Consider the following 23631-nt stretch of genomic DNA (forward strand, 5'->3'; position numbering starts at 1 on the left):
TGTATCGATGTACTATTGACCCGTCCGGCCCACACACCCCGGACGGCCTCCCGCTGTGCCCAGCACACGCGCATGTAGCGGACGCTCTCGGGATCCCCCACGGGGACACCCGGATGCCTGCGGCTGCCTCCGAGGATGACGTGGCACCTGTCATGTGACTCAAGCCGCATGTACATAAATGTACCTGAAGTGGGAACCGAAGAAGTAACCTTCTTCTCACATTCTCCACCTCAGGTAAGTAGTATAGTTTTCCTCTTTAATAATAATAACACATTCTCCACCTCAGTCTGAGTGGCCAGGGACCACTGCCCCGGATCGGGCCCGCCAGTACGCACGCCCGCTCCACACCCCGCGACGGCCTCAGTGCCGGGCATTACCCCCGGGCCCTCTCGACCCCGGACGCGTCCCTGACATGTTTCCATTGTTGTCCTCAGTCGCAATCCAGTGATTGCCATTGCAGAACCTGACCCAAACTAGATGGCTAGTGGGATTGCATTGGAACTGAGAGACCGTGCACTGATGGTCGATGTCAGCAATCTCGATAGCACCACTTCCAAAACCAAGGGCAATGAAATGACCATCTGAAGAGAGTGCCGCACAGGGCACAATGCCGTTACGGACATCATGGTCACAGAACTCGGCTTCATAGCTCCGTTTATTCGGAAGCTCATTCAGCTTCACCTTCATGATCTTTCGAGTGTCAAGTGTATCCTGGCTTAATGGAATGAAATGATCACCAAACTTGCCATCAATGCTGAAGACTTGAATAGGATCCATGAGATGACCATACGATTTGTAGATGGGTGAAGATGATGGAGTGAATGGGAGGCAGGATCGATACACATCATGATGAAGCATTTCCATTTTGTATGTCCACAAATCCCATCCAGCAACCCAGAGTTGCATCAATTCATGTTTCTGCAGAGTACAGGTGATGTCATAGTTTAAGTTTGAATACAATTGATTTAGGCTTACTTTGAATCGATCCCAGCTGCATTTGCCCTGACAACCTACATGGATGAATGAGAGTAAATGCTTTGCAAGAAGCAGACCAAATTCTCTCTGCAGTTCATTGGACTCTGCCGAAAAGAGGAGTGATGGGTCTAAGTGCTCGGTCAAGTATTCAAATGCATAATCAACATGTGCATGTTCATATTTCGGTTGTTCCTTGTACCAATTAGCCCACTTTTTTCTATCCCCTAATGGAAGTTCGGTGGGGATATTGAACTCATTCCGGTCAAGTGTGCCATTTACAAGTCGGAGGAGTGGTAGTCCAAGGAAATATCCTTCTACATCACTGATAAAGAAGACTCTGTCGCTTTCCTCGCCAATGGGTTCACCCATAATAAATTCCTTTGCAGTTGCATGGTAGAATGTAACCGGCTCTGTGTTGTCCGAGGGAAGGTTGACTATTGAGCTGATAGGTTTCAACGTCGCGTCGATATCATTCTCAGTAATTCCTAGAATGATCGACATAGACTTCACATCATGTACAACATCAGAGCGCGCCATGATGATAGTCCCGACTGCTTGGCGATAGTTATTGACCACATGGGGACGAATACGTGTGGAATGGGGCATGTATGCCCGCCGGAGTATGCGCAGGTATTCCGAGTTGAGATCACTCGGTATATCAGTAAGATCGTGAAAGTAGTCAAACTCCTGTCTGAGGGAGGAACCCATTCGAGTGTGAGTGCAGACCTCCCGTACTCGGATCGAAGCCATGAGGGGCAATCCACGGCAGCCTGAAGCGAAAACCTCGAGGTCTTCCTCCGATGGTTTCCATGCTGACTCCCTGATGCAATCGCGGAGTCCTTCATCAACCATACAACGAACCGTGTGTAGAATCTCATCCTCCTCGGTCTTATCCACGTCTTCGCATGGGATCTCAGGGCTCCCATCCCGGGATTTGGCCCGGTTCCAAGCCGAAACAACTTCCTGCTCAGGACGACAACTAACTAGTATGGAAAATATCGGAGGGAGCTCATCAAGAAGAAGCACGAGCTTCATCAGGGACTGGAGTGCCCCTAGATCGCCACATTCATCTAGCCCATCCAAGACGATCACAAAGCGACCCTCTTTCGAAGCCCATATTCCCATGAGATCATTCATTGGTTCAGTGATCAAAACCTTCACTTGCGTCTCCAAGGGAAGGCTCTGAACCAACTCCAAATCTGGATTCCGAAGGCGTTTGACGAGCAACACCTTGAAGTCCTCACTCCAGTGCGCAAGCTGCCGTGCAAGGGTAGAAGGAAACCGCTCCAAAGAATCGAGGCCCGTTCCCTTTTGGTTCTTATCCCAAAAAAATGAGGCTGCCAGGTTGTGCTGCTTGTCAAGGGTGGAAGCGATGCTCAAAGAGATTGCAGTCTTCCCTGTGCCAGGCGAGCCCCTTAACCAGACGAATCGGGTTCTAGCCTTCTTGAGATGTTCGAGTATGGACCTTTGCATCCTGATGCGCGTGGTCGGAAGACATTCAAACTTGGTCTTCACATAAGTATACTCAGCCGGGACGCGCGCAAGCCTCGCAAGGTCAGCTGAAATTACCATCAGTGGAAGGACTCGAGAATAGACATGGGCACGTACATCGCACAGCTGCCTGAATCGTGTGAAGAAGGGTCAAAGTCGTTGCCTCCGTCTATGATATGCACTTCAGTCAGCAAAAAATCGATCATTCGGAACACAAAACAAACAAACCGAGAAGGAGCTGACTGCCTTGTTTATACATGCCTTCACGTCGCTTATGCTCTGCGAGATCTGAGTCCCCGAGACTATTCTCTTTACAAGGCCTTGACTCTTCAGTGACCTGATCTGTCCATTTTGTTCTTCTAAGGCCCTATCAACGGTGCTTAAGTCCAGATGATCAGCACGGGAGATGAACATACGCACCGGTGAAACTCCTCGATTAGTGAATCGACTTCTGGAGATATCTGGCCAGTCCACAGCTGAAGTGGCCGCAAAATGGTGTTGTAAGCTTGTTGTACCTCATCGTTCAGTTCTCTGAGAGTCTTCCTATTGCCATCAACGGTCTGCACAGATGGGGAAAATATGAGCGATATGCCGTCACTGAGAAAACTGCATTCCAACCTCGAAAACTTGGAGCAATGTAAGAAGCAAGTCCGGGATGTTGGCGAGAAGCGCCGGAACGGGGCTCATCTTTAGAGCGGAGGCTGCGGTTTGAAGAAGGATCCTTGTAGCGCCGAAGATCGATTTCTTTCTACTGCCACTGGGGCCGATTGGCGATGACAACAACGGCTCTGATCGGGGAGGTGAAACTGAGTCCGTGCCTAGATGGAATCTTGTACCGCTGTCTTCTAGGGTATAGATACTGGGTATTCCACGGGGCGTCTCGATACTTCTCGGTGAAGGGTGAGGAAAGGGTGACAGTGCCGAATCATCATGGAATGACCGAGCGGAAATAGTGGAAACAGACCGTTCGGAGACGGGCGTGCTTGATCGATAGATATTATTAAGATGGGAAAATCTCCCCCCAATATCTTGTTGGGAATGTGAATCCCGTGGACCACCAGAAGAATGCAGCATGGGTGCAACTCGGGAAACCCCATGATAAGACCCTGCTAATTCATCCTGATCGTGGCGAATACTGTCGGAGGCCTGGCGGCGACATTGCTGCATGAATTTATTTGTATTCGACCATGTAGAATAGTGCCAACGGTATATAACGCTTCGAGCTTTGTGCTACCATTGTCGGGATAGAGATCCTGAGGACTAACATCCTACCAGGGTGGGAGACGCCGTTAGACTCCCATTGTGCTGATGTGTAAAATTAGCCCCAAGTACAGAGTCGCGTCCGAAGATCGAGCGTACCGTATCAGGCTCGCAATATGCGTGTGGATGCAATCGAAGCTGTGGGGGTTTTGTGCCTGATGTACGTCGACTCCCAGGGACAATAATTCTTTCTCAGTCGACCAGGCCTGCGAACCGGTAATGTAAACCTGGGGAACTTGAGGTGAAGACAGAGTGCAGCCACAAATCACTCAAAGATGGCCCAGTCGGTGCAGTCATACGCTTTGGAACAGGCAGCATATGCTTTCGAGAACTACCAGAAGGTCCCGAAGTGGGCATGATCCGAGGGAGTTCGGGAGGTAGTGCTGCTGATCCATCGTACTGATCGTGAGTGATATTGACGTGGCTTTGAGGAATCTGAGGATTGATAAGATAACTCCGGGAAACTTGAAATGAAGACGCCGAGGCATGTGATGGCTGCGGAACACCACGAGATGGCTCAGGGTTGGGGCGCTTTACCATGCGATTGTTTGGGGCAGACGTCGATTTTCTTTTCTGAGACATTGCGCAAACGTCAAGATGGGCAGAAGAGTGAAAATTGACCTGCTGACTCAGCGCTGCCGCACTCGACGGTTATATGCTGAAGCAGCTGTGCGGTGGTTGACCACGATGCAAGCTCAATGGGAAGCATGGCCTTGTTCCGTTTTTGGAAAAAAGAATGTTGGTTCAGAATCATTCACTACTTAGTCATAACCACAACAAGGGCAGCTGGCTAATTAGCCGACGTGGTGGCTACTGGCAGCAGTTTGATCGTGCCTCGGCAGTACAGTGGGATAGGCGCCTGGCTACGTCTGTCCAAGGCATTTTCCGCTCCGAAATTCTGAAGCGGCTGATTCAAGCATCTAGTTCGCTTATCCACCACACCAGGCACCTCGAGCTGGTGGAAAAGCACATCAGAGACCAGCACCGGCCGAACACATCAGCTCGCACCACAAATTACGAACCAAAAGGAGCTGTATGGAACACGCACCCCATGGAGGCCCAGATCCCATCATAAATCTTCAGGCACACTAAAACCAACCAGTCTTCCGAGCTCATGGCATATTTGGTGGTTATGCGTGAAGTCACAAAAGCACTGACCAAGAGTACTAGTAGTGGACAGCTTGAGTGATGAGTGCTGACATCGTGGCCGAATATGGGACTGTCAATAAAGCATGGGGTCCTACCCGGACGAAGGAGGCCGGGTGCACTCGGATCGGATTCATTTTTACTTCTTCCGTGTTTTTATTCGGCACTCTCAGGAGCAGCCTGATACAGCCCCGCGAACTTACACCAGGGGTGTTGTGCACATTATTTTTTCAATCCGCTGCCCTCGCCTCAACCTCACATACTCAGTAAACCTGACGTTCCGAACACAACTAACTCTTCATACCCTTCAATTTTGCCCATGCCAGATGGACTTTGTCTGTTCCTCACGGCATCGATGGCGCGAAAGCGTATGTCAGAAGATCCTCGGCCGAGGGCGCGTCAATTCTCGAATATATACAATATACCGAATTCGAATACTACAGTAACATTGCCAGAGTGGTCAGCTTGGCGCAAACCGGCATATCGATGTGCATGTGCTTGATTCTGCATTCGGATCCAAGCGTATGCATCCAGTGAAACTTGACTTTTTCTTTTGTACCAGGTGCCCATCTCTATCGATCGTCATCTGTCCTTCTGGAGGCAAGTATGGTCTGCATGGACTTTCTCGGAGGACGAGCCTTATATACAGTATTCTCATGTCGAACCCTACTTCGTTTCCGTGTATTTATCCTGAGACCAGCTAGATATCAAACAACAAAGAAAGGATATAAATTTCTAATAGCCCACACCATTGCAGAAGATTGCGGCTTGGGGTGATATTGGCGGGGTCTGGAATGCTTGTGAAAGCAACTACGACGGATGCCGAATGCTGTGCGGTTCTTCGTGACGTCAACAAGATTCGTTGGATGGCGCTTGAAGCGACCCCGCGTCATCGGAACGTCCTGGGCTGAGGACGCGCCAATTCTCGAACTATATTTCAGATTTCAGTCCAACAGTAACATCTCCATGGGATCCGCGTCCTGGCCAACAGCCAACTGGCATGTCGACGTGTTCAACTCTGAGTTTACTACTTACATAGGCAGGAATCCAGCTACTTATGTTCCAAGGCGTGCATCTGGTGAAACCTGAAGTCACGATCAGTTCCTTTGCCTTGGCATCTAGTGACCCTCTTTTGCGTCATCTTTGCCTCTTGGATCGCTCCTCGCCGCAACTCTGACCCATTGATCAGTAGGCTATCGTCTCGAACGGGTCATTAGTCAACGCCCAAGCTTGGTGCATGGCATCCCGGTCCGTAAGCCATTGGTTGCTGCAATTGTTGATGGGCTTTCAGAGCTTGAAGGGGTTTGCGCCTGACTAATTCCCATGTCTCAAAGGTCCAGAAGCCACCATTAGCCTGGCGTCTCAACAGAGGCGATACTCATTCTGTCCCACCTCCAGGCGTCCTGATTGACTAGCGTGTTAAGTCACAACAGGTTGGTGAACCAGCAGGTTTAGCGGTGTCCACCCTTTCGTCTGTATTGACTCTGGTGCGCAGCATGTTAAATTGTCAAACGTAAGGTTTCAAAGCAGTCGGGTTGGACTTGCGGGGCGGGGCCGTTGTGATATCAAAGATTGCTGGGTTTATTGGATTGCATGGCAGTGGGATGTAGATGCACCGGTGTGGCCCTATTCATAGCCGGCCTACATCGTGGGCTTGGGGACCATTTCGACTTGTGAGCGCAAGGACGGTAGGCAAACGTAAGGATTCGCTTATCGTGTCCCTCACTCGGAGCAGAACGAATCCGAAGCCTTTAAAATCACAGATAAACTGTCAGTAAGTCCTCGACCGTCCACCTACCCATGCCACAGGCCAGACTTGTTTATCCCAGATACAATCCCTGTTCCCGTTTGTGGCGAGTGTTTGCGCTGACTTCAGCCAGAGGGCGAGCCTACTCTGTCTATCCACCGCAGGGCAGGTGTTTCACTGCTGTAATATTTGCTCGTGAGCCTTCAATGCCACTGTTTCAATTGTGGAAGGAGAAATAGGATATAGTACTAGGAATGATTCGAGGAAAGAATCGGACGAGTCCCACCAATCTACGACTCAAGAATCTGGTTTGATGGCAGTATCGAGCTCCTCATTCCGGGAGAATGAGTCCCGGTTGGCCTTGACGGCGGGGGCTGGTACGGCGATCGAATGCCGGGCTGCGATGAGGTTTAGCTTCCTCCAGCCAGTCAGGATGGGACTCGAATCATTATCCAGGGCAAGATGGAAGCCCCGATCGTCGTTGATACCGGCAAGTTGTTTAGTGTCTCTGAGTCAATATTCTACTCTTTTCTCGATATTGGCTCCGATCTTGTGGTACACTCCGTACAGCTGTGTCAGAACGTCTTTGTAACATAGCCTGACATTAATGTTAGTAGGTTACAGCCATTCTACACGTCAAGGGTCAAAGCATCCCATGTCAAGCGTAGTCGTAGAAAGACATCCGACCCCCCCTCCTCTTCGAATGACACATTCGCAGGTTACCTCCAAATTCATGGCATTATTAGCATGTCCTTGGGAATCCTGTTGCGATCATCATTGAAGTGTCCGGGCGGCTGGACGTCCTACGGTTTGAACGAATCGGCCTGCCTTCCGCTGAAGCATGGATGAAGAGAGTATTCGCGGGGGCTCTATCAACATAACGTTAAAGGGACAAAACTTGACCAAGCTCGCTATTGATACTAAAGACTCAAAGAGGTGAGAAAGGAATCAAAGAAGTGCGACAACTGGCACTGGCGGACCCAGTTACTGAGATTTGGGTGATGGCAAGGACCTTCGTCCGGCGGAGATCGAGCTTAGCTAACTACCCAGCGGAACAAATTAGTGATAACTCCGACCATCCTGAATCCATGGCTATGTCCCGAAGGCCGGCGAATAAAACCGACTTTAGTTAATAATTATAGTGGTGGAGAGGGCGCAGAGAAGCATCGGGGTGGTCTCTAGCCGACTCCCTCCCACAGGCCACTTGTCGACGTCAAGACGGGAGGCCTTGTAGCACCAAGATTGAACCGACATCGAAAATCGACTCAATTGCCGCCGCGAGCAGAGATAACGACGAGGATGTGGCGGCCACATACACTGGCACATGGAATGGGACGAAATGAGAATCGCAAAAAAAAAAAAAACAGCTACCGTCAGACTCACCCTGAAGCACGCAAATCATAACGTTTACAAACAAGCTTCCATAAACAGCGATCTGAATCTGCCCAACGATCAATCTTGCCGACAACGCGGATAAGGCTTTCATGTACTAACGGGAAGACGCGCAGCTTCTTCAGCCATCCTGGCATCCTCGGAATGCTCATCGATAGGTTTCAGAAGATTGTCGATGAGCTGTGGATAGTCCACTCAGCACGGAAAGTGCAATATCACTGCGGTCACAGGGCGCACCAAATTCTGCCTCAAGTGATACACTCCGATTCCTTTCCCATTCTTCCCCCTCTTCCGAAGGGCCTCCAACTCAGACACAGACTTCATGGCAGACCTTAACATATAAGGGTCTGCGAGCAAATCCTCTGGCGGTTGCTTCTCGACGTCCAGTTCAATCTTCCTGTCACAGGAGGAGGAAGGCGAGGATGTCCTATGCTCTTCATGGATGGAGGAGACGCGGTTCTCTGTAAGTTGCGCGGGCTGTGCCTCAATGGACATGGGAGAAAGAATCAGCGTCTTGTGCCTCTGTCGATTTCGCCATAGAGGGGGGTTAAATACTGAAGTCATGGCCAACGGTCCAATCGAAAGCAGGACAACCCTTATTCCTGGTCCGCGGCCCAGGAACGTACATTCGAAGGCGATATCAGCCATAAAAATCGGTTCAATGCGATCATGAATTGGGAGTGCGGAGCATTAGTTCTGCCCAGATATTTACGTCCGTGGAGGCCTCTCCAGGAGAGGTAAAATGACTCATAACCCTGTGTAGTTATATATTGGACCGTAATCGCTGATGAGGCACTAGCCTGGGCGTTTGTCGAAGAGTAGTTAGCCTAGCAATCCAGCACAAGCACATCCGCAGATGCAAGGCAGATGCGCTTGAATCAGTTATAGGAGACAATTCTCTCCCATGATCGATGGGAAAATACACCTTCACACAGGTGCGGGGCCACCATCGCGACCCCCTATGAAAAATCACCCACCTGAGAGAATCTACGTTGCACGAGTTGTTAAAAGATGTCGAGTTGATCGGGCTTGAGTGCTAATTGCTGCGAGGATTTAAATGCCTGGAACAACCTAGCTCGATGTTACGCAGGAACATAGTTAAATATCGAGATTCTGATCAACTTAGGCCTTACACCCCAACTCTCATCTGTGTATATCAAAGAATGGGGAAATTGTCGGGTACTAGAAGCGAATTGTTGGTAATAGCCGTCATCGAATCGATGCTGCTAAATTGGTAGCGGGTCGAGTGCCACGATCATAACCAGCAAGGAATCCAATGTCCTGATCTCGATTTCGCGGCCCAATACAGCCTCGATATCAGTGCTGGCATTGGTAAGGTTAGCCGATAATATGATATGGCTTGCTTATTTGTTATGAGTATCAAGCAGGATGTCGAGAATTTCAGACTCCGCGCGACCGATGAGGGAGAAGGGGGACCAAAGCACAGCAGTCGGAAATGGACACAAGGGATATGATTTTCAAGCACCACGTTTGAAACCCCACAGGCAGGTTATCCGAAGAACCTGCAGACTTCAGTTGGATCGTAATGAACGACACGCCCCCCCCCCCCCCCCCCCCGCCCCCATACCAAAGGACAGCGTTGGTAAAAGTTCTCGGTGTTGAACAAGGCGGGATAATAGAATTAGCAGCCAAAATGCACAACCCTTCCCTTGTGTGGATGCAACAACAACGAGGTTACCGACGAGCAGAAAAACAAGTGTATCCTCATCGCCTCCGTTCCGATGTTTGCTTCTTGCTGGAGGCAGTTGAAGAGGTTACGGGTGCTGGGTTTGCTTTCTTGGGAGGCAGGCGGCGCTCGTCCGTCTTTGCCGCCCCTCTATTAACATCCTCCATAACACCAGAAGTAATCCTATCTCCGAATATTAGGGGCCAAGGAACTAAAAGTGGGATGATATGGCTTACCCGCTGAAGTCTCCCTGGTGTAAGTCGCTTTGTATTTTCATGATACGACCGTGTCTCTCAGACATCTCCTTCAGCATTTCGGGATCCATGTTTTGCTGATAATATATATATCGCAGATCGAATTCTCGTAAAACAACATCCTGATAAGTGTGTGTTTTCCCAGAAACTCACCATGGCCTTTGGAAGAATGAACAGTGTGATACAAGCGAAAATCATCATCATTGCCATCGGATTGTTCAGCATTGACATCACATCAAAGCCATCCGGAAGCGCGACATATTCTTTGCGTTGGAGCGGGACCAGCAGGATTGGGTATGCCAGAGGATGATGTAGCGGAGAGGGAGAAAATGGGGTCCCAGGGAGAAACGGTCGTACTTGGACACTTGAAGGCGCAGGAAGATTGTCCTCCGCAGGTGTAGTCCCCAAATCTTGCGACAATAACGACTCGTCAAGGGTGTCAACCCGCAGCTGCAGGTGCGTTAACATTGGAGGTCACCGGACATCACAGACAATCACCTGGTCGAAGACATGATCCCTAGCCAGCACTTCAAGGAGATAGGCACCAGGTTCGACGTTAAAACTTGTGGGATCAACGGTATAAGGGGAAACATGCCATTTATGAGGCAAGGATGCAGTCGACCCACAAGGTAAATCCGCCATCTTTCCGTACTCTAGCCGAGTAGCGCCCTCCATCTAGAACAATCTTTGATTGAGGATGGAGAGAAGCTATATCTGGGGACATAGACAGAGGGTTCCAAGAAGAATTCACTGAGTCAAGCCGGGGGACTCAATGCAACACCAACCTGGGCAGTGTGTATTCCAAGCTATACATCAATAGCAAATGAGTGCCTGAGGCGAGAAAGTCAGAACCCTCTAGACGCCGAGTATTGCTGAGGAATAACCTAAAGAACGCGAAGTTGGCTAGCAGGATTAACAAGGCACAACGCATTGATGCCACTGCAGACAAGCGTGACAAGACCTTAAGTAAGCCTCTCCAAAACTTCTGGAACACGACGTGACGGACGGCCTCCTACTACCATTCCCTGTGGTGAGGCACCAGCTGCGAACTATCTGATGTATGGGACTGAGGCCTTGCCTCTGGCAAGACGGAATGCACTAGTTGAAACAAGATCTTCAGGCCGGCACAATAGGGGGGCTCACGGTTGAATAAATTCACCTAAACTGGATCTCAAGTGGGATTTCTCAAGTGAACCTAAAGTGACAAAAGTGCGTCAAAACTAGATCTAAAGTCGCCACTTTAGGTCCTACTCGACTTGGGGCTCAGGAGCCCCAATTCGCCTAAAGTCACTCACTTCAACTTGTCTAAACTCGGCTTTAAAACTGAGTAAGTCCGCAAACTCTTAGCTAATACTAACTGTACAGTTTGCTACCTAGGTCACCTGTTTGTTTCCTTCTTCACCGTCACCCCATCTCTGCCGCTTCCACTGCTGTACTGCTCCCCTTGCTACATGCCCCCCAAACGAAGGAATCTTGAAGAGGGGGGACCATCTCAGCCATGGTCCACACGCTGTTCTCGTGTTTCTAGGAGTGATGATGCCACATCAGCTGTCAAGGCCGAGGCCAAATCAGATCCCCGCCCCCCAAAGATTCAATGGGACTTTAATGAACGGTGGACTGACCGCTTGATTGAATATCTCTCAAACAACCCAGATGTTCGACTAAAGATGTTCAGCGACTCGGTAAAGGATGCAAGGAAGGAGTCACGTAAGAAGGTGAATACTATTCTATGATCCCTTAACCTTGCTGTCCATCATTGCCTAGGTTGTTGGTAGCAAGCTGAAGGTTGAATACTATCGCCAGATAGCCCGGGCAGTTTTTGACATTGTAGATGAGGCTGAACGCACAGCTTATGTATCGGACCCTGAGCGTTATGCTACATCTGTCATGGGTCGGATCATATAGTAAGTATATCTCATTAGAACCGGTGGAGACTGTCTGACGATTTATTGATTATAGTTTACAAAAGACATACACCGGCTATCGCAAATCACTGAAGGTCACTGGTGGAGGCTTGAAGGACGATGATGATGATGGATCTGAGGCATACAATAACCAGTTAGGTACAGCGGTTATTAATTACCTCTGCATACCACTTATGTTTTTAACTTAAGAAATGATCCGATCATCTTTCCGTTGGTGGGATGTGCTGCATGCTTGGTGGTCTGAGCATCCCAAGTATGCCTTTCAAATGGTGACGAATTCAACAACCGGAATCGAAAAAATGGTCTGTGACCTAGAACAAGCCATTTCTACTCACCCAGATGAGGATGATAAGAGTGATGGCAAGGTGGCTGGTTCAGTAAGCTTGTGTGCTTCAAATTTTTATTGATTTACTTACCGACAATATGTTCATTTAGGTCGATGCAATCATATCTTCCCATCCATCTCCATCATCAACACCTCTTATGACCCCACTTGCCTCCGAGCTAACTCTACTTCCCGATGTAGACTCGCTCCCTTGGAATGACTTGAAAATCGACCCGGCAGCATCAGCAAAAAATTGTTATGCTCCTGAGTGCTCCGGAGTATGGGGAGCACTGGGAGAATCAGGAGGAGATTGGCCGGTCCAGGAACAGCTTGTTTCCTCCGGAGTTGGTCAGGTACTCCAGGGCACTCCCAGGAGGGCATGGAGCATTGCTTTGTGCACAAACATATCCAGTAAATACAATTTAATGCTTCAAAATGTATAGGGGTGAGAAGCTTCTGGGAGCTCCTGGAGCATTTGAAAATGAGAAGGAAAAAAAAGAGGGAAGACTCCCCATGAATACCTCCTACCACAAGACTAACACAACAAGACACTACTTAACATTTAGATCAAATACTATACTATACATCAAGGACACTGAGACTCACCAATACACAGTCAAAATTTATGGCCTGATATATGATTAATCTGGCAACTTAATCACTTTCAGACTTGCAGAATATGGAGGAGGGGGAAATGGGGGAGAATGAGGGGGGAAATGAGGGGGAAATGAGGGGGAAATGAGGGGGGAAATGAGGGGGGAAATGAGGGGGAAATGAGGGGGAAATGAGGGGGGAAATGAGGGGGAGAATGAGGGGGAAATGAGGGGGAGAATGAGGGGGGAATATAGAGGGAAATGAGGAAAATTTGAAAAATAGGGACTTCTAAAAAGTTGAAAAAATAATTAGGGAAAAAATCAAAAAAAATTCAGGAACTGTAGTGCCTTTGAAGTGCTTTCAGGATATATAACTATTTGCGAAATTGAGGAAGAAATGATGGAGAAAAATGGAAAATACTTTCGGAGACCCGAGAAATAATGAGAACTGAATTGATGGGAAAGTCTGAAAATTGAATGGGAAAGTGAGGGGAAGCCTTGCAGCATCATTATTTTCTGCTGTTCTAATTTTTCCTGATTCTTCTTGGTCTCACTCCCAGCTGCTCCTGGATACTCCTGGAAGCTCCTGGGAGGGTCCAGGAGCAGCTAATGGAAAATACTTTCAGGGACCCAAGAAATAATGAGAACTGAATTGATGGGAAAGTCTGAAAATTGAATAGGAAAGTGAGGGGAAGCCTTGTAGCATTGTTATTTTCTGCTGTTGTGATTTTTCCTGATTCTTCTTGGTCTCATTCCCAGCTGCTCCTCAATACTCCTGGAAGCTCCTGAAAGCTCCTGGGAGGGTCCAGGAGCAGCTGGGAGTGAGACCAAGAAGAATCAGGGAAAATCACAACAGCAGAAAATAACAATGCTACAAGGCTTCCCCTCACTTTCCTATTCAATTTTCAGACTTTCCCATCAATTCAGTTCTCATTACTTCTCGGGTCTCCGAAAGTATTTTCCATTTTTCTCCATCATTTCTTCCTCAATTTCGCAAATAATTATATGTCCTGAAAGCACTTTAAAGGCACTATAGTTCCTGAATTTTTTTTGATTTTTTTTCCCTAAATTTATTTTTTTCAACTTTTTAGAGACCAAAATTTTCCTCCCACTGCTCCTGGCACATTGCATACTCCTCACCACTCCCAGCCGCTCCTGAACCCCCTCCCAGGAGAACACTATTGGCTCCAGGAGTGCCCAATCTGCTGTTTTGTCTCCCACATGCTCCAGCCACTCCTGATGCTCCGGAGCATAATGGACTTTTGCTGATGCACTGCTTGAAACAGACCCACCACTCCTTCATATGAATTTGCCACATGCCCAAGCCGACCCCGATGTCAAGACAAGGCTGAATTCAGAAGATTCTGCATCTTTTCCCTCTTCCTCTTGTACACTGGCAAGGACAACCACTGTACCGAAGTCTAAGGGACCTGTGGCCCGGCAATCTCTGCGCACTCCAGGTTCAAAAGTTCGGAAGGATTTCATTACTGACTTCCATGAAGCCACACATGTTGACCAGGAGCAAGCCAAGCTAGAGGCAGAGTACTACCATGCACAGCAGATGGCCCGGCTTGAGATTAAGAAAGAGAAAATGCAACGAAAGTATGAAATTGAGACCCTCAAACTTCAAGTACAACTGGCACAGATCCGGCAGCAGCAGCAGCCACAACAACATCTTGCATAACTTGTGCTTTTTGTTAACTTTGTCGCACTCCCATATGTCATGTGATTAATTAAAAAAGGAATTAATACAGTTCATCAAAAAGGGCTTCTTGTACATGTCGGCGCTTCTGTTGCGCTTCCATCTCCCCCGGAAGTGGTGGTCCCATCCCACCCCAGGTAAAACCTTCAATAGGTCCTTCATCCTCTCTCTCATCCTCTCCACTCATACCTTCGTCAACCCATTCCCAGAAATCACTCTCATACTCGTGATCCTCATGACATGCTGCAAATGAGTGGACAATTAAACAAGTCCTTACCCATGCAAGGGCAAGCATATACTCACGCTCTGAATTGATTTGCTGACGAAGACCACGGAGTGACTGAAACCGACCTTTAAGATACCCCACCGCATGTTCAGACCTTATGCGCACCTGTAATGCAAAAATACTACTTAATTTATAAATACATGTCGGGCATGCAACTTACTGTTGATAAATGATAGTTAAATTGGCGGTTGGATGGGATAAGGGATTGTGGGCGCTTATAAGGCACCATGCACCAAGGTGACAGAGCATACGCTGAATCAGCCCACAACCACTCACCATCACGGAAAAGTTGGGCAGCATCCTTGAAAGCACGGGATTCCTTGAATGCAGTCGAGTCATGGGTGCTACCAGGAGGGCCTAGCACATAGTCGATAATCCGAAGGTTTGGCAATGTTATGAGCTGGAAGAATATTAGAGCCAGTAATCCATGCTGTGAAACATGCTTACCGTAAGACTGAGTGAATAATTGGACTTACGGTCAAAAAACTGCTCCCCAAAGTGTCCAGGCTTGGATGCAAGGGGAATAAGGGTTCCATCAACCATGCAAAAGCCCGACCTCCAGGTGCAGCAAGATATGCTCTCCACCCAGTCTGAAGCCTCCCGCTTCTCATCCACATTAGGCCATCGAATAGCCTGGTCATGAAGTGGTAAAAAGGCTGTAATGACATGTCAGGTAGCATTAATGACAGTGCCAACACTACAACCGGCCCACTGGGCAACTGCGTCAATGGAGGCAGTGCTGCCAAAATGGCCAAACCGAAATAATGCGATGGCGAGTTGGCATGGGATGGGCCATTGATCGAGTTGAGAGTTGTTGTGAAAGGAGGGGTGGTCTTGAATGAGGGAGATGAGAACATCAAATGTGCGAGGTGAGATATGGAGATTTCGACGGAAGCGCACAGGGTCATCATCTTTGTAACATACAAGGACAAGCCCTAGCTGGCTACATTTTGAAACCTCATGTGGAAATAGGACGCAGGTGGAAAGGAGGCCAGAGAGAAAGGATCGCGCACGGAACATGGACTGGAAGTAGGAGTGATGGAGAGACTGCAGAGCATGGCCACATTCAGCATTAGATGACAAAGATAGACCGGAGGTGTTGTGGTTGCCACTGTTATCACCATTGTCACCGTTGTCGTTGCTGCTGCTGCTACTGCTACTGCTACTGCTACTGCTACTGCTACTGCTACTGCCGCTACCACTTGACATGGATGTCACACTGTTGTCACTGGAGTTGTCAGTGTTTGAACTAGAACTCAAAGAGCGGTTCCTTGATCTTAGACGTTGGCATTGTTGATGGTGACGTGCACGTATTCGAAGAGTGTGCTGGAGGGCCACGTGTATGAGGAGCTGGCGGTCGGAAGTAGATGGCATTCAGAAGTATAGTGATTGCGTGACCACGGAACGGAACGGACTTATGAGATCCGGGTCCGAGCTACTTTGGACACACTTTAGAACCACCCCAACTTTGAACGCCCTTGAAGTGACCTAAACTCGACCTAAACTTGCTCTAAACTCGGGCCCCACTTGAGGTGGAATTTAGGTCAATTTCGAACTACTTTGGAAACCAGTTTAGCCCCACTTTAATCAACCGTGAGGCCCCCTAATTACGTAGTGTTTTTTTCTTCCGTTTCTATGGAATGAGCCACTGAAAAATAATATACTTGTCACGGGTTCATGAATTATATGTCTGACTTGTCTGACTTGATCGACGTGCTCAGGTCCGGGTTCAAATTTTATATTACAAATGTAGAAGTCACGCTCTGCTTTCAATACAAAAAATCACATGTTACATGGGGATAAACCCAAGTCCGATCATTTAGTCCATTCTGGGAGTGGCAACACGCTTATGTCATATCCCGGAATCCTGACCCCATGCACTCCCACCACATCACACCTTCCTAACAACTTCACCATCCCCTACACCATGCCTCCCCACTCTCCAAGTCACCTTCCCTCCTGACTGTCTCAGCTCCGGTCTGGTTGCGGCACACCGAACCTTGGCTACTCCCATCCCGGAACCCCGGTCCCGAGTCGGAACATTCGGAGACCCTGGATTTGCTCCGATATCCTGACGGACCTCCGACATCCCGTGACATACCCTTAAACCATTCCTTCACCCACTTCATTTATTGGAGTCACCCAACATCCTTCGGATATGCAACTCCGCTTTCGGAGCTAACCGCATCTTTCGGTGATCTCCTTCACGCTATCACTTATTAGTCATCTTCCATTCTTAGCACGACTACCTTCTTACTACCATTCAGTCGGCTAACCCCCCTTTACCCATTTGTCTTCCCCATTCATTTTCCGGCCTCCAACTCCGCCCTCCTTGGCCCGACACCTCGGTTCCCCGTTTTAGATATCGTCCGGAACCTTTCGGTACCTCTCGGTATCATTCGGTACCTTTCGGTGTTTTCCCCGTTTTGTCATTTCGGGCTTTGACTAAAGTCCTCCCCATCCTCCTTTATAAATACACGTAGATTAGAACCTGTAGTTCCTCAGTTCTAATCTCGACTAAAAATGCCACCCAAAGTCCCTCTGAGTGAATCCTGTCCCTGTTCTACAAGACACCTCAGACATAAGAAATACAAGGACTAACTGAGACGTAACGGAGGCACAGCGCTCCCTCCGAGTCGCTGAGGCCGCGTCCTTCTTAGAGCCTCTTGTACCATCCAGCAGAACTGGGCTCCCTGAGAAGCTTCGGTTCACTACCGGAGCCCTCGGACCCCCCTCTAGTTGAGCCCCGCCTGCATTCGGACTCACACATTTACCCCCTCTTCCATAACCGAACGGGTTTTTGACAGCTTAGGCATTTGCCGAAGTCTGAGAAGTCTGGGGCATGTGAGGTTCCCATGGGAAAATCTAGACCGCCCAGTTACTTTGCTATGAAGTCGACACCCAAGCTGGTGTTGGGTTTAACTGCTTATATATTACTTCGCATGCGATAAATATGTTAGGTGTTGCGGCCCAGATGGCAGAGTGTTAGTTTGTGGCTTCCATTTTGAAGGCATAGGTTCAATTCCCACTGTGTATATCTTTTTTTTGTATTCCATGCTTGGCCTGAATACTTATATGAAGGCATGGATTCGGTTCTATTTTTTTCCGGTGTTCCTAATTTACTGGCATTGTGCATAAAACATTCCCACTGCAACCAGATGGGAATGCAAAAAACAAAAAAGCAAAAAAAAAAAAAAAAACAAGATTTACCCCAAGTGGGAATTGAACCCATGGCTTCAAAATAAGAACCACAAGCTAACACTCCACCATCTGGACCGCAACACCCAACACTTTTACCGTGCGCGAAGTAATATATAAGCAGTACAGCCCAACACAGGCTTGGGTGCCGACTTCATAGCAAAGTAACTGGGCATGTGTCTAGATTTTCCTTCTCTCTGCATGGGAACCTCGCATGCCCCAGACTTGTTTCCTCAGACTTTGGCAAATGCCTGAGCCCACTCCCAGAATGGACTAAATGATCGGACTTGAGTTTATCCCCGTGTAACATGTGATCTTTTGTATTGAAGCAGAGCGTGACTTCTACATTTGTACTACAAAATTTGAATCCGGACCCGAGTATGTCGATCAAGTCAGACAAGTCAGACATATAATTCATGAACCCGTGACAAGTATATTATTTTTCGGTGGCTCATTCCATACATTTCGCATATCGTCACTAGTTCGTTACATCAACTCCTTGTGCCTAGGATCAAGGATATGCCATCTGAAGTATTCTATAAGTACAGGGCTTTATCATCGCTCTCAGCACCCGCTTTGTTCATATGGGATCTCAGATGGGGATGGAAAACTAACAGCAGCGCGGCAGTGTTTGTGATGCCCTGTTGACTGCATGTGATAAGCATCGATCGTCATGAAATTTACCTTGATATTGATATTAATATTCATGGATCGTCCGGTGTGGTTACCCTCCGTAACATGAACTTGATTGTGACATTGTGGCATTCGCCCATCTAGCCATACTGGGTCATTTACAAGCTTTTCTTCGGACCCTGGAATGGGTGTTCTCAAGGTGCGGATGAAAGGTTCAGCGGTGGAAACACCTTCCACAATGCTTCTGGAGTCCTTTGTTTCTCTCAGTGCACCGATTAGAGGTCCTGTTCTAATGGACAGGACTATTCACAGACGACATATCCAGATCACGATGCACCGATGGTGATGCAGGAAACACATTGAAATGCCTAACGTTCATTCAGGGACGCGTATGCGCACTGCTATGAAGACCTCAAACCATCCTCATTCCGTGTGGGAGGATGCGATTGGGGCCTCATGGTCTTGTGTAGCGGGAGCTGGGCGTCAGGTTGGAGGGCTTCAGGTGGCGTTCAGCAAGGTAGCCCAAGATCACCACATGAGAGTCAAAGCGCTGCAACTAACTGCCGAGAGCAAGTATGCTGCAACGCAAAGGTGACGAGTATCTGGGATTAGCGCTGGGGACCATTCACTCTCTGCAGAGACGAGGTGCGGATAATTCACACAAGCCGCAGTATAGAGATCGGATCCAGCAAGTAACCAAAAAAACGGCCATTTCAACTTGAATAGGTGCAGAGCGGCATCATGGGCAGGTATATCCTTGTTTAGGCCGTACTGTCACCAGTTTAGCATGGGCCTTCAATGTAGTCTTCGACCATGCGGCGCGTGGCTGTCAGGACATGATAATTCAGATGGCATACAATGAGTAGAGGTCGGAAATCATGGAGAGGGGTTGTATGAACAAACCACGTGCCTTGTTGAGTGAAGTGCATCTCAGGCCAGTGCAGGATATCGACGTACGCTGTGACCCGACTCATGGAGTTGAGCCTGCGGCGTCGTATTACCTTTCTTGGTAACTTTACTACCATGCTTGTGTTGGAATATCAACAATCGGTTCCAACGACAGAGTGGCGAGGACGGTGTTGATTGTTGGTGGCGGAAGTGAAGTTTTGGGGCACGTCTTTTGCACCCCATTTTTCTTCTTTATGCGACGGGCTCGCCACTGGTGTAGTTCGCATATAAGAAGGGAGTTTTTTTGGACTCCCTCTCCCTCAGATCTCTAACACGAGTCTGAGGTGAGATAGATTTTATTATTCTTTACAAAAATTGTCTAACTGTTGGCGCAGACACTTACGTGCCATAGGTACATACAATTTATAGATCTCTAACACGAGTCTGAGACACTTACGCGCCATAGCCTTATATTTAAAAGCTTGTGCGCTACTCAAAGCGCCTCGCTTATAAAGTGAGAAAATTATCTTTTATGTCTTTCCTCAGTTCACGTACTATGGAACTGAGGTGAAATAATTTGTTCGATCCCTTGTCTTGATACGTACGTTGTATCTGACTCATGTATACTATAGGCGCATATCGCCAGGTAACATTCTAGTTCACGTGCTACGGAACTGAGCGACATTGTCAGGGCACACCCGCCTGACCCAGTTCCACCCGGGCCCACCTGGGCCCACCTCACCTGCTCACCCGCTCCCCGCTACCCATCCTTCCCCCTCTTCCCCTTCCTCCCTTTCCTCCCTCTTCCCTCTTTCCTCTTTCTCCTTTATTTCACTCTCCCTTTCTGTTTATTCTTTCTATTTACATGGACCACCTTCCCTTGTATCATTGTACTGTTGACCCGTCCGGCTCAGACACCCCGGACGACTTCCCGCTACGCCCAGCATGCGCACCTGCAGCAGACGCCCTTGGGATCCCCCACGGGGATACCCGGATGGCCGCGGCTATCTCCGTAGATGATGTGGCACCCGTCATGTGACCCAAGCCGCATGTACATAAATGTACCTGAAGTGGGAACTGAAGAAGTAACCTTCTTCTCACGTTTTCCACTTCAGGTAAGTAGTGTAGTGCTTCCTTTTAATAACAATTCACGTTTTCCACTTCAGTCTAAGTGGCCAGGGACTACAGTCCCAGATCGGGCCTGTCAGTACGCGTGCCCGCTTCGTCCCCCGAGAGGGTCCCTCCGTCAGGCGCTACAGCCAGGCCCCCTCCACCCCGGACGCGTCCCTGACAGACATACCACTGGCGTAAATTGAATGGCCAGCACTCTGTGGTTCAAGGCAGCCATGAAATTCGGCAAGTGTGCTGAATGAGCGTCATTCCTATTGTCCTGGACCATTGTACTGTTATCGTGGGCTGCAGGAACGCTGAAGGGGTCTCAATATCCTCTGCCAAGGAAGGGGACCGTGTGTTCTTGATATCCCCCGTGCAGGGAGGGGATGGCAATGCCACTTGCGTCCGGATTATCAACTATGACTCAATAGAGCTTGCCTGGATACCCTCTTTGTCCCTTCTTCCCTAGCATAGGGGCATTTACTCATATTACCCCCCATGATTAGATATCAGTATCGATGATGGAGGCAACCCCACGAAAGTACCACTCGGAGGGCCAGTGTGCTTTTACCGCAACCCCATAATGAACTGGAGATGTTTCAGCACAATCCTTGTATCCATTTCATTTGGAGTATAGCAGCAAATTGGGGACTACTACCTATTAAAACGACGTAATTATCCGGACCTTCCCAGATAAAATTGAATGCACCACTATGTCATCGAGTGAAGAGAAGAATGATAGAAACCGCACTAAACGACCTGGCTGATGTCAATGATGATTGGGGCTGTCATCTTGCCTTGGACAATAAACCGAGTACCATCCTTGCTAGCTGGAGGGAAGTAAAGAGGATCGCCATTCAGCGCTCGATCGCCATACCAGGCCCCATTACTATGGTCAGTTGGCCAGCACTCAGCTGGGAGGATGAGTTCAACTTCTCCATTGAACCAAATGTCATCTTTGTCAATGATCGGAACTCTTCCTATGGTGGAGGAAAGGTGTTCAATGATGGTAGACAAGCGTGCGGCCTCGAAACCGTAAAAGGGGCACTCCATCCAGGATTCATCCGTGTTTTGCCCCACATCTCTCCGGGAATTTCGTACAAAACCAGGGTTGGGTGGAGTGGCGAGGTGAGGGTGTACAGGCTCAGGAGTGACATATGAACCGGTGGGTACAACACCAGCACTGAGAACCCACCCCACAGAATCTGGGAAGCGATATCGAGTGATCAACTTGCATGAATCAATTGACCAGACGAAAACGTTATGGGAGAAGTGAACAGCAACATATCGGCCTCCAGGTGAGAATCCAAGCCTATACTGACTAGGAATGGTCGGAATCTCAGGGAATTCCAAGGGAGGCCATGCGAGAAGCTGAATGGAGGGGTCACAAGAAATATATAAGAGTGCGATGTCGTTGCGGCCTTCATGCAACTCCCCTGGGGCCCGTAGGACCATAGACCCACTGTCGGAAATGGCAGCTACAGGAGGATAAGGGCCGCTGGGCAAGGTACCGAGTCTCAGTGGTTGGATATCATCGCCAAAGATAACGATATTTCCACCGCTGTCCTCAGTTGCAATCCAGTGGTTGCCATTGCAGAATTTGATCCAAACTAGATGGCTAGGGGGATTGCATTGGAACTGGGAGATCGTGCACCAATGGTCGATGTCGGCAATCTCAATAGCACCACTCCCAAAACCAAGGGCAATGAAATGGCCATCTGGGGAGAGTGTCGCACAGGTCACAATGCCATTGCGGACATTATGGTCACAGAACTCGGCTTCGTAATCGATCACAGTGTCGTGACGTCCTCTATCAACCTTCTTTGGAAGCTCATTCAGCTTCGCCTCCGTGATTTTTAAAGCATTAAGTGCATCCTGACTTAATGGGATGACGTGACCACCAAACTCGCCATCGATGCTGAAGACTCGAATGGGATCTGCAAGGTGACCGTACAACTTGTAGATGGGTGATGATGACGGAGTGAATGGGAGGTGGGATCGATACACATTGTATTTATTGTATTTATCGAAGCTATCGGTTCTCCATTGCAAATCCAATCCAGCCTCCCAGAGTTGCATCAATTCATGTCCCTGTGGAGTATGGGTGATGTCATAATTTTAAGTCCTTGAATACAATTGATTTAGGCTTACTTCGAATGGATCCCAGCTGTCTCCGCTGAAACGACCCACATGAATGAACGAGAGTAAATGCTTTGTGAGAAGCTGACTGAATTCTCTCTGCAATTCATTGGACTCTCGTGAAAAGAGGAGTGAAGGGTCTAAGTGCTCGGTCAACCAATCCAATGCATAATTGACATGCAAATGTTTATGATTTGGTTGATCCTTATTCCAATTAGTCCACTTCTTTTTATCCCCTAAGGGAAGTTCAGTGGGGATATCAAACTCATTCCGGTCAAGTGTACCATTCACAAGTCGAAGGAGTGGTAGTCCGAGGAAATATCCCTTCACGTCACTGATAAAGAAGACTCTGTCGCTTTCCTCGCCAATGGGTGCACCTGTAATAAATTCCTTCGCAGTTGCATGGTAGAATGTGACCGGCTCTGTGTTGTCTGAGGGAATATTGACTATTGAGCTGATAGGTTTCAATGTCACGTCGATGTCATTCTCAGTAATTCCTAAGAGAATCGACATAGACTCGATCTTAAGTATATAATCAGATTGCGCCGCGATGATCATCCCGACTACTTGGCGATAGTTATTGGCCACGCGGGGACGAACACCTGAGAAATGGGACACATAGCCCCGCCGGAGTATGCGCAGGTATTCCGAGTTGAGATCATTCGGTACTTCAGTAAGGTCGCGAAAGTAGTCAAACTCCTGTCTGAGGGAAGATCCCATTTGAGTGCGAGCACAGACCTCCCTTACTCGGATCGAAGCCATGACGGGTAATCCACGGCAGCCTGAAGTGAAAACCTCGAGGTCTTCCTCTGATGGTTCCCATGCCGACTCCCTGATACAATCACGGAGTCCTTCATCGACCATACAACGGACCGTG

At 48.6% G+C, this 23631-nt stretch overlaps 5 protein-coding genes across 5 annotated transcripts; 2 read left to right on the forward strand and 3 right to left on the reverse strand.

The window, feature by feature from the left end:
* Nucleotides 1–2037: 2037 nt before the first annotated feature.
* Nucleotides 2038–2448, reverse strand: EI90DRAFT_2902689 (uncharacterized protein; the record flags this gene model as incomplete). The annotated part of the gene is made up of 1 exon (XM_039054105.1): nt 2038–2448. A coding segment is annotated over one exon (411 nt), but the record flags the coding sequence as incomplete, so codon positions are not given.
* A 3835-nt stretch (nt 2449–6283) lies between these two features.
* On the forward strand, nt 6284–7478 carry EI90DRAFT_823496 (uncharacterized protein). The gene is made up of 5 exons (XM_039068100.1): nt 6284–6305; nt 6368–6560; nt 6608–6646; nt 6702–6814; nt 6866–7478. Exons 2-5 carry the CDS (start codon nt 6483–6485, stop codon nt 7209–7211), a joined length of 576 nt encoding a protein of 191 aa, XP_038923488.1. The 5' UTR covers nt 6284–6305; nt 6368–6482; the 3' UTR covers nt 7212–7478.
* Nucleotides 7479–7832: 354 nt separating this feature from the next.
* Nucleotides 7833–8506, reverse strand: EI90DRAFT_3115545 (uncharacterized protein; the record flags this gene model as incomplete). Its single annotated transcript, XM_039062799.1, has 4 exons — nt 7833–7936; nt 8003–8060; nt 8114–8191; nt 8249–8506. The coding sequence occupies 4 exons, from the start codon at nt 8504–8506 to the stop codon at nt 7833–7835; spliced, it is 498 nt and encodes a 165-aa protein (XP_038923489.1).
* Nucleotides 8507–9399: 893 nt separating this feature from the next.
* Nucleotides 9400–10908, reverse strand: EI90DRAFT_3031177 (uncharacterized protein). Its single transcript, XM_039058292.1, is given in 9 exon segments — nt 9400–9496; nt 9643–9665; nt 9678–9881; nt 9935–10029; nt 10106–10402; nt 10451–10514; nt 10579–10666; nt 10738–10758; nt 10814–10908. The coding sequence occupies 7 exon segments, from the start codon at nt 10881–10883 to the stop codon at nt 9737–9739; spliced, it is 780 nt and encodes a 259-aa protein (XP_038923490.1). The 5' UTR covers nt 10884–10908; the 3' UTR covers nt 9400–9496; nt 9643–9665; nt 9678–9736.
* Nucleotides 10909–11118: 210 nt separating this feature from the next.
* On the forward strand, nt 11119–12532 carry EI90DRAFT_823622 (uncharacterized protein). Its single transcript, XM_039068101.1, has 6 exons — nt 11119–11279; nt 11330–11667; nt 11717–11856; nt 11912–12015; nt 12067–12179; nt 12404–12532. Exons 2-6 carry the CDS (start codon nt 11404–11406, stop codon nt 12425–12427), a joined length of 645 nt encoding a protein of 214 aa, XP_038923491.1. The 5' UTR covers nt 11119–11279; nt 11330–11403; the 3' UTR covers nt 12428–12532.
* Nucleotides 12533–23631: the final 11099 nt, after the last annotated feature.

The sequence above is a fragment of the Cantharellus anzutake genome, assembly GCF_015039405.1.
Source record: "Cantharellus anzutake strain C23 chromosome Unknown EI90scaffold_2, whole genome shotgun sequence".
Taxonomy (NCBI): domain Eukaryota; kingdom Fungi; phylum Basidiomycota; class Agaricomycetes; order Cantharellales; family Hydnaceae; genus Cantharellus; species Cantharellus anzutake.

Coding starts and splice junctions, on each gene's coding strand:
- EI90DRAFT_823496 (XM_039068100.1), top strand. CDS start 6,483: ATGCACCGGTGTGGCCCTATTCATAGCCGGCCTACATCGTGGGCTTGG. Junction 6,561..6,607: donor GACTTGTGAGCGCAAGGACG/GTAGGCAAACGT, acceptor CACTCGGAGCAG/AACGAATCCGAAGCCTTTAA. Junction 6,647..6,701: donor AAATCACAGATAAACTGTCA/GTAAGTCCTCGA, acceptor TGTTTATCCCAG/ATACAATCCCTGTTCCCGTT.
- EI90DRAFT_3031177 (XM_039058292.1), bottom strand. CDS start 10,883: ATGCGTTGTGCCTTGTTAATCCTGCTAGCCAACTTCGCGTTCTTTAGG. Junction 10,515..10,578: donor AAAGATGGCGGATTTACCTT/GTGGGTCGACTG, acceptor TGATCCCACAAG/TTTTAACGTCGAACCTGGTG. Junction 10,030..10,105: donor TCATTCTTCCAAAGGCCATG/GTGAGTTTCTGG, acceptor ATATATTATCAG/CAAAACATGGATCCCGAAAT.
- EI90DRAFT_823622 (XM_039068101.1), top strand. CDS start 11,404: ATGCCCCCCAAACGAAGGAATCTTGAAGAGGGGGGACCATCTCAGCCA. Junction 12,016..12,066: donor GGCATACAATAACCAGTTAG/GTACAGCGGTTA, acceptor TTTTAACTTAAG/AAATGATCCGATCATCTTTC. Junction 12,180..12,403: donor CAACCGGAATCGAAAAAATG/GTCTGTGACCTA, acceptor TTCCCGATGTAG/ACTCGCTCCCTTGGAATGAC.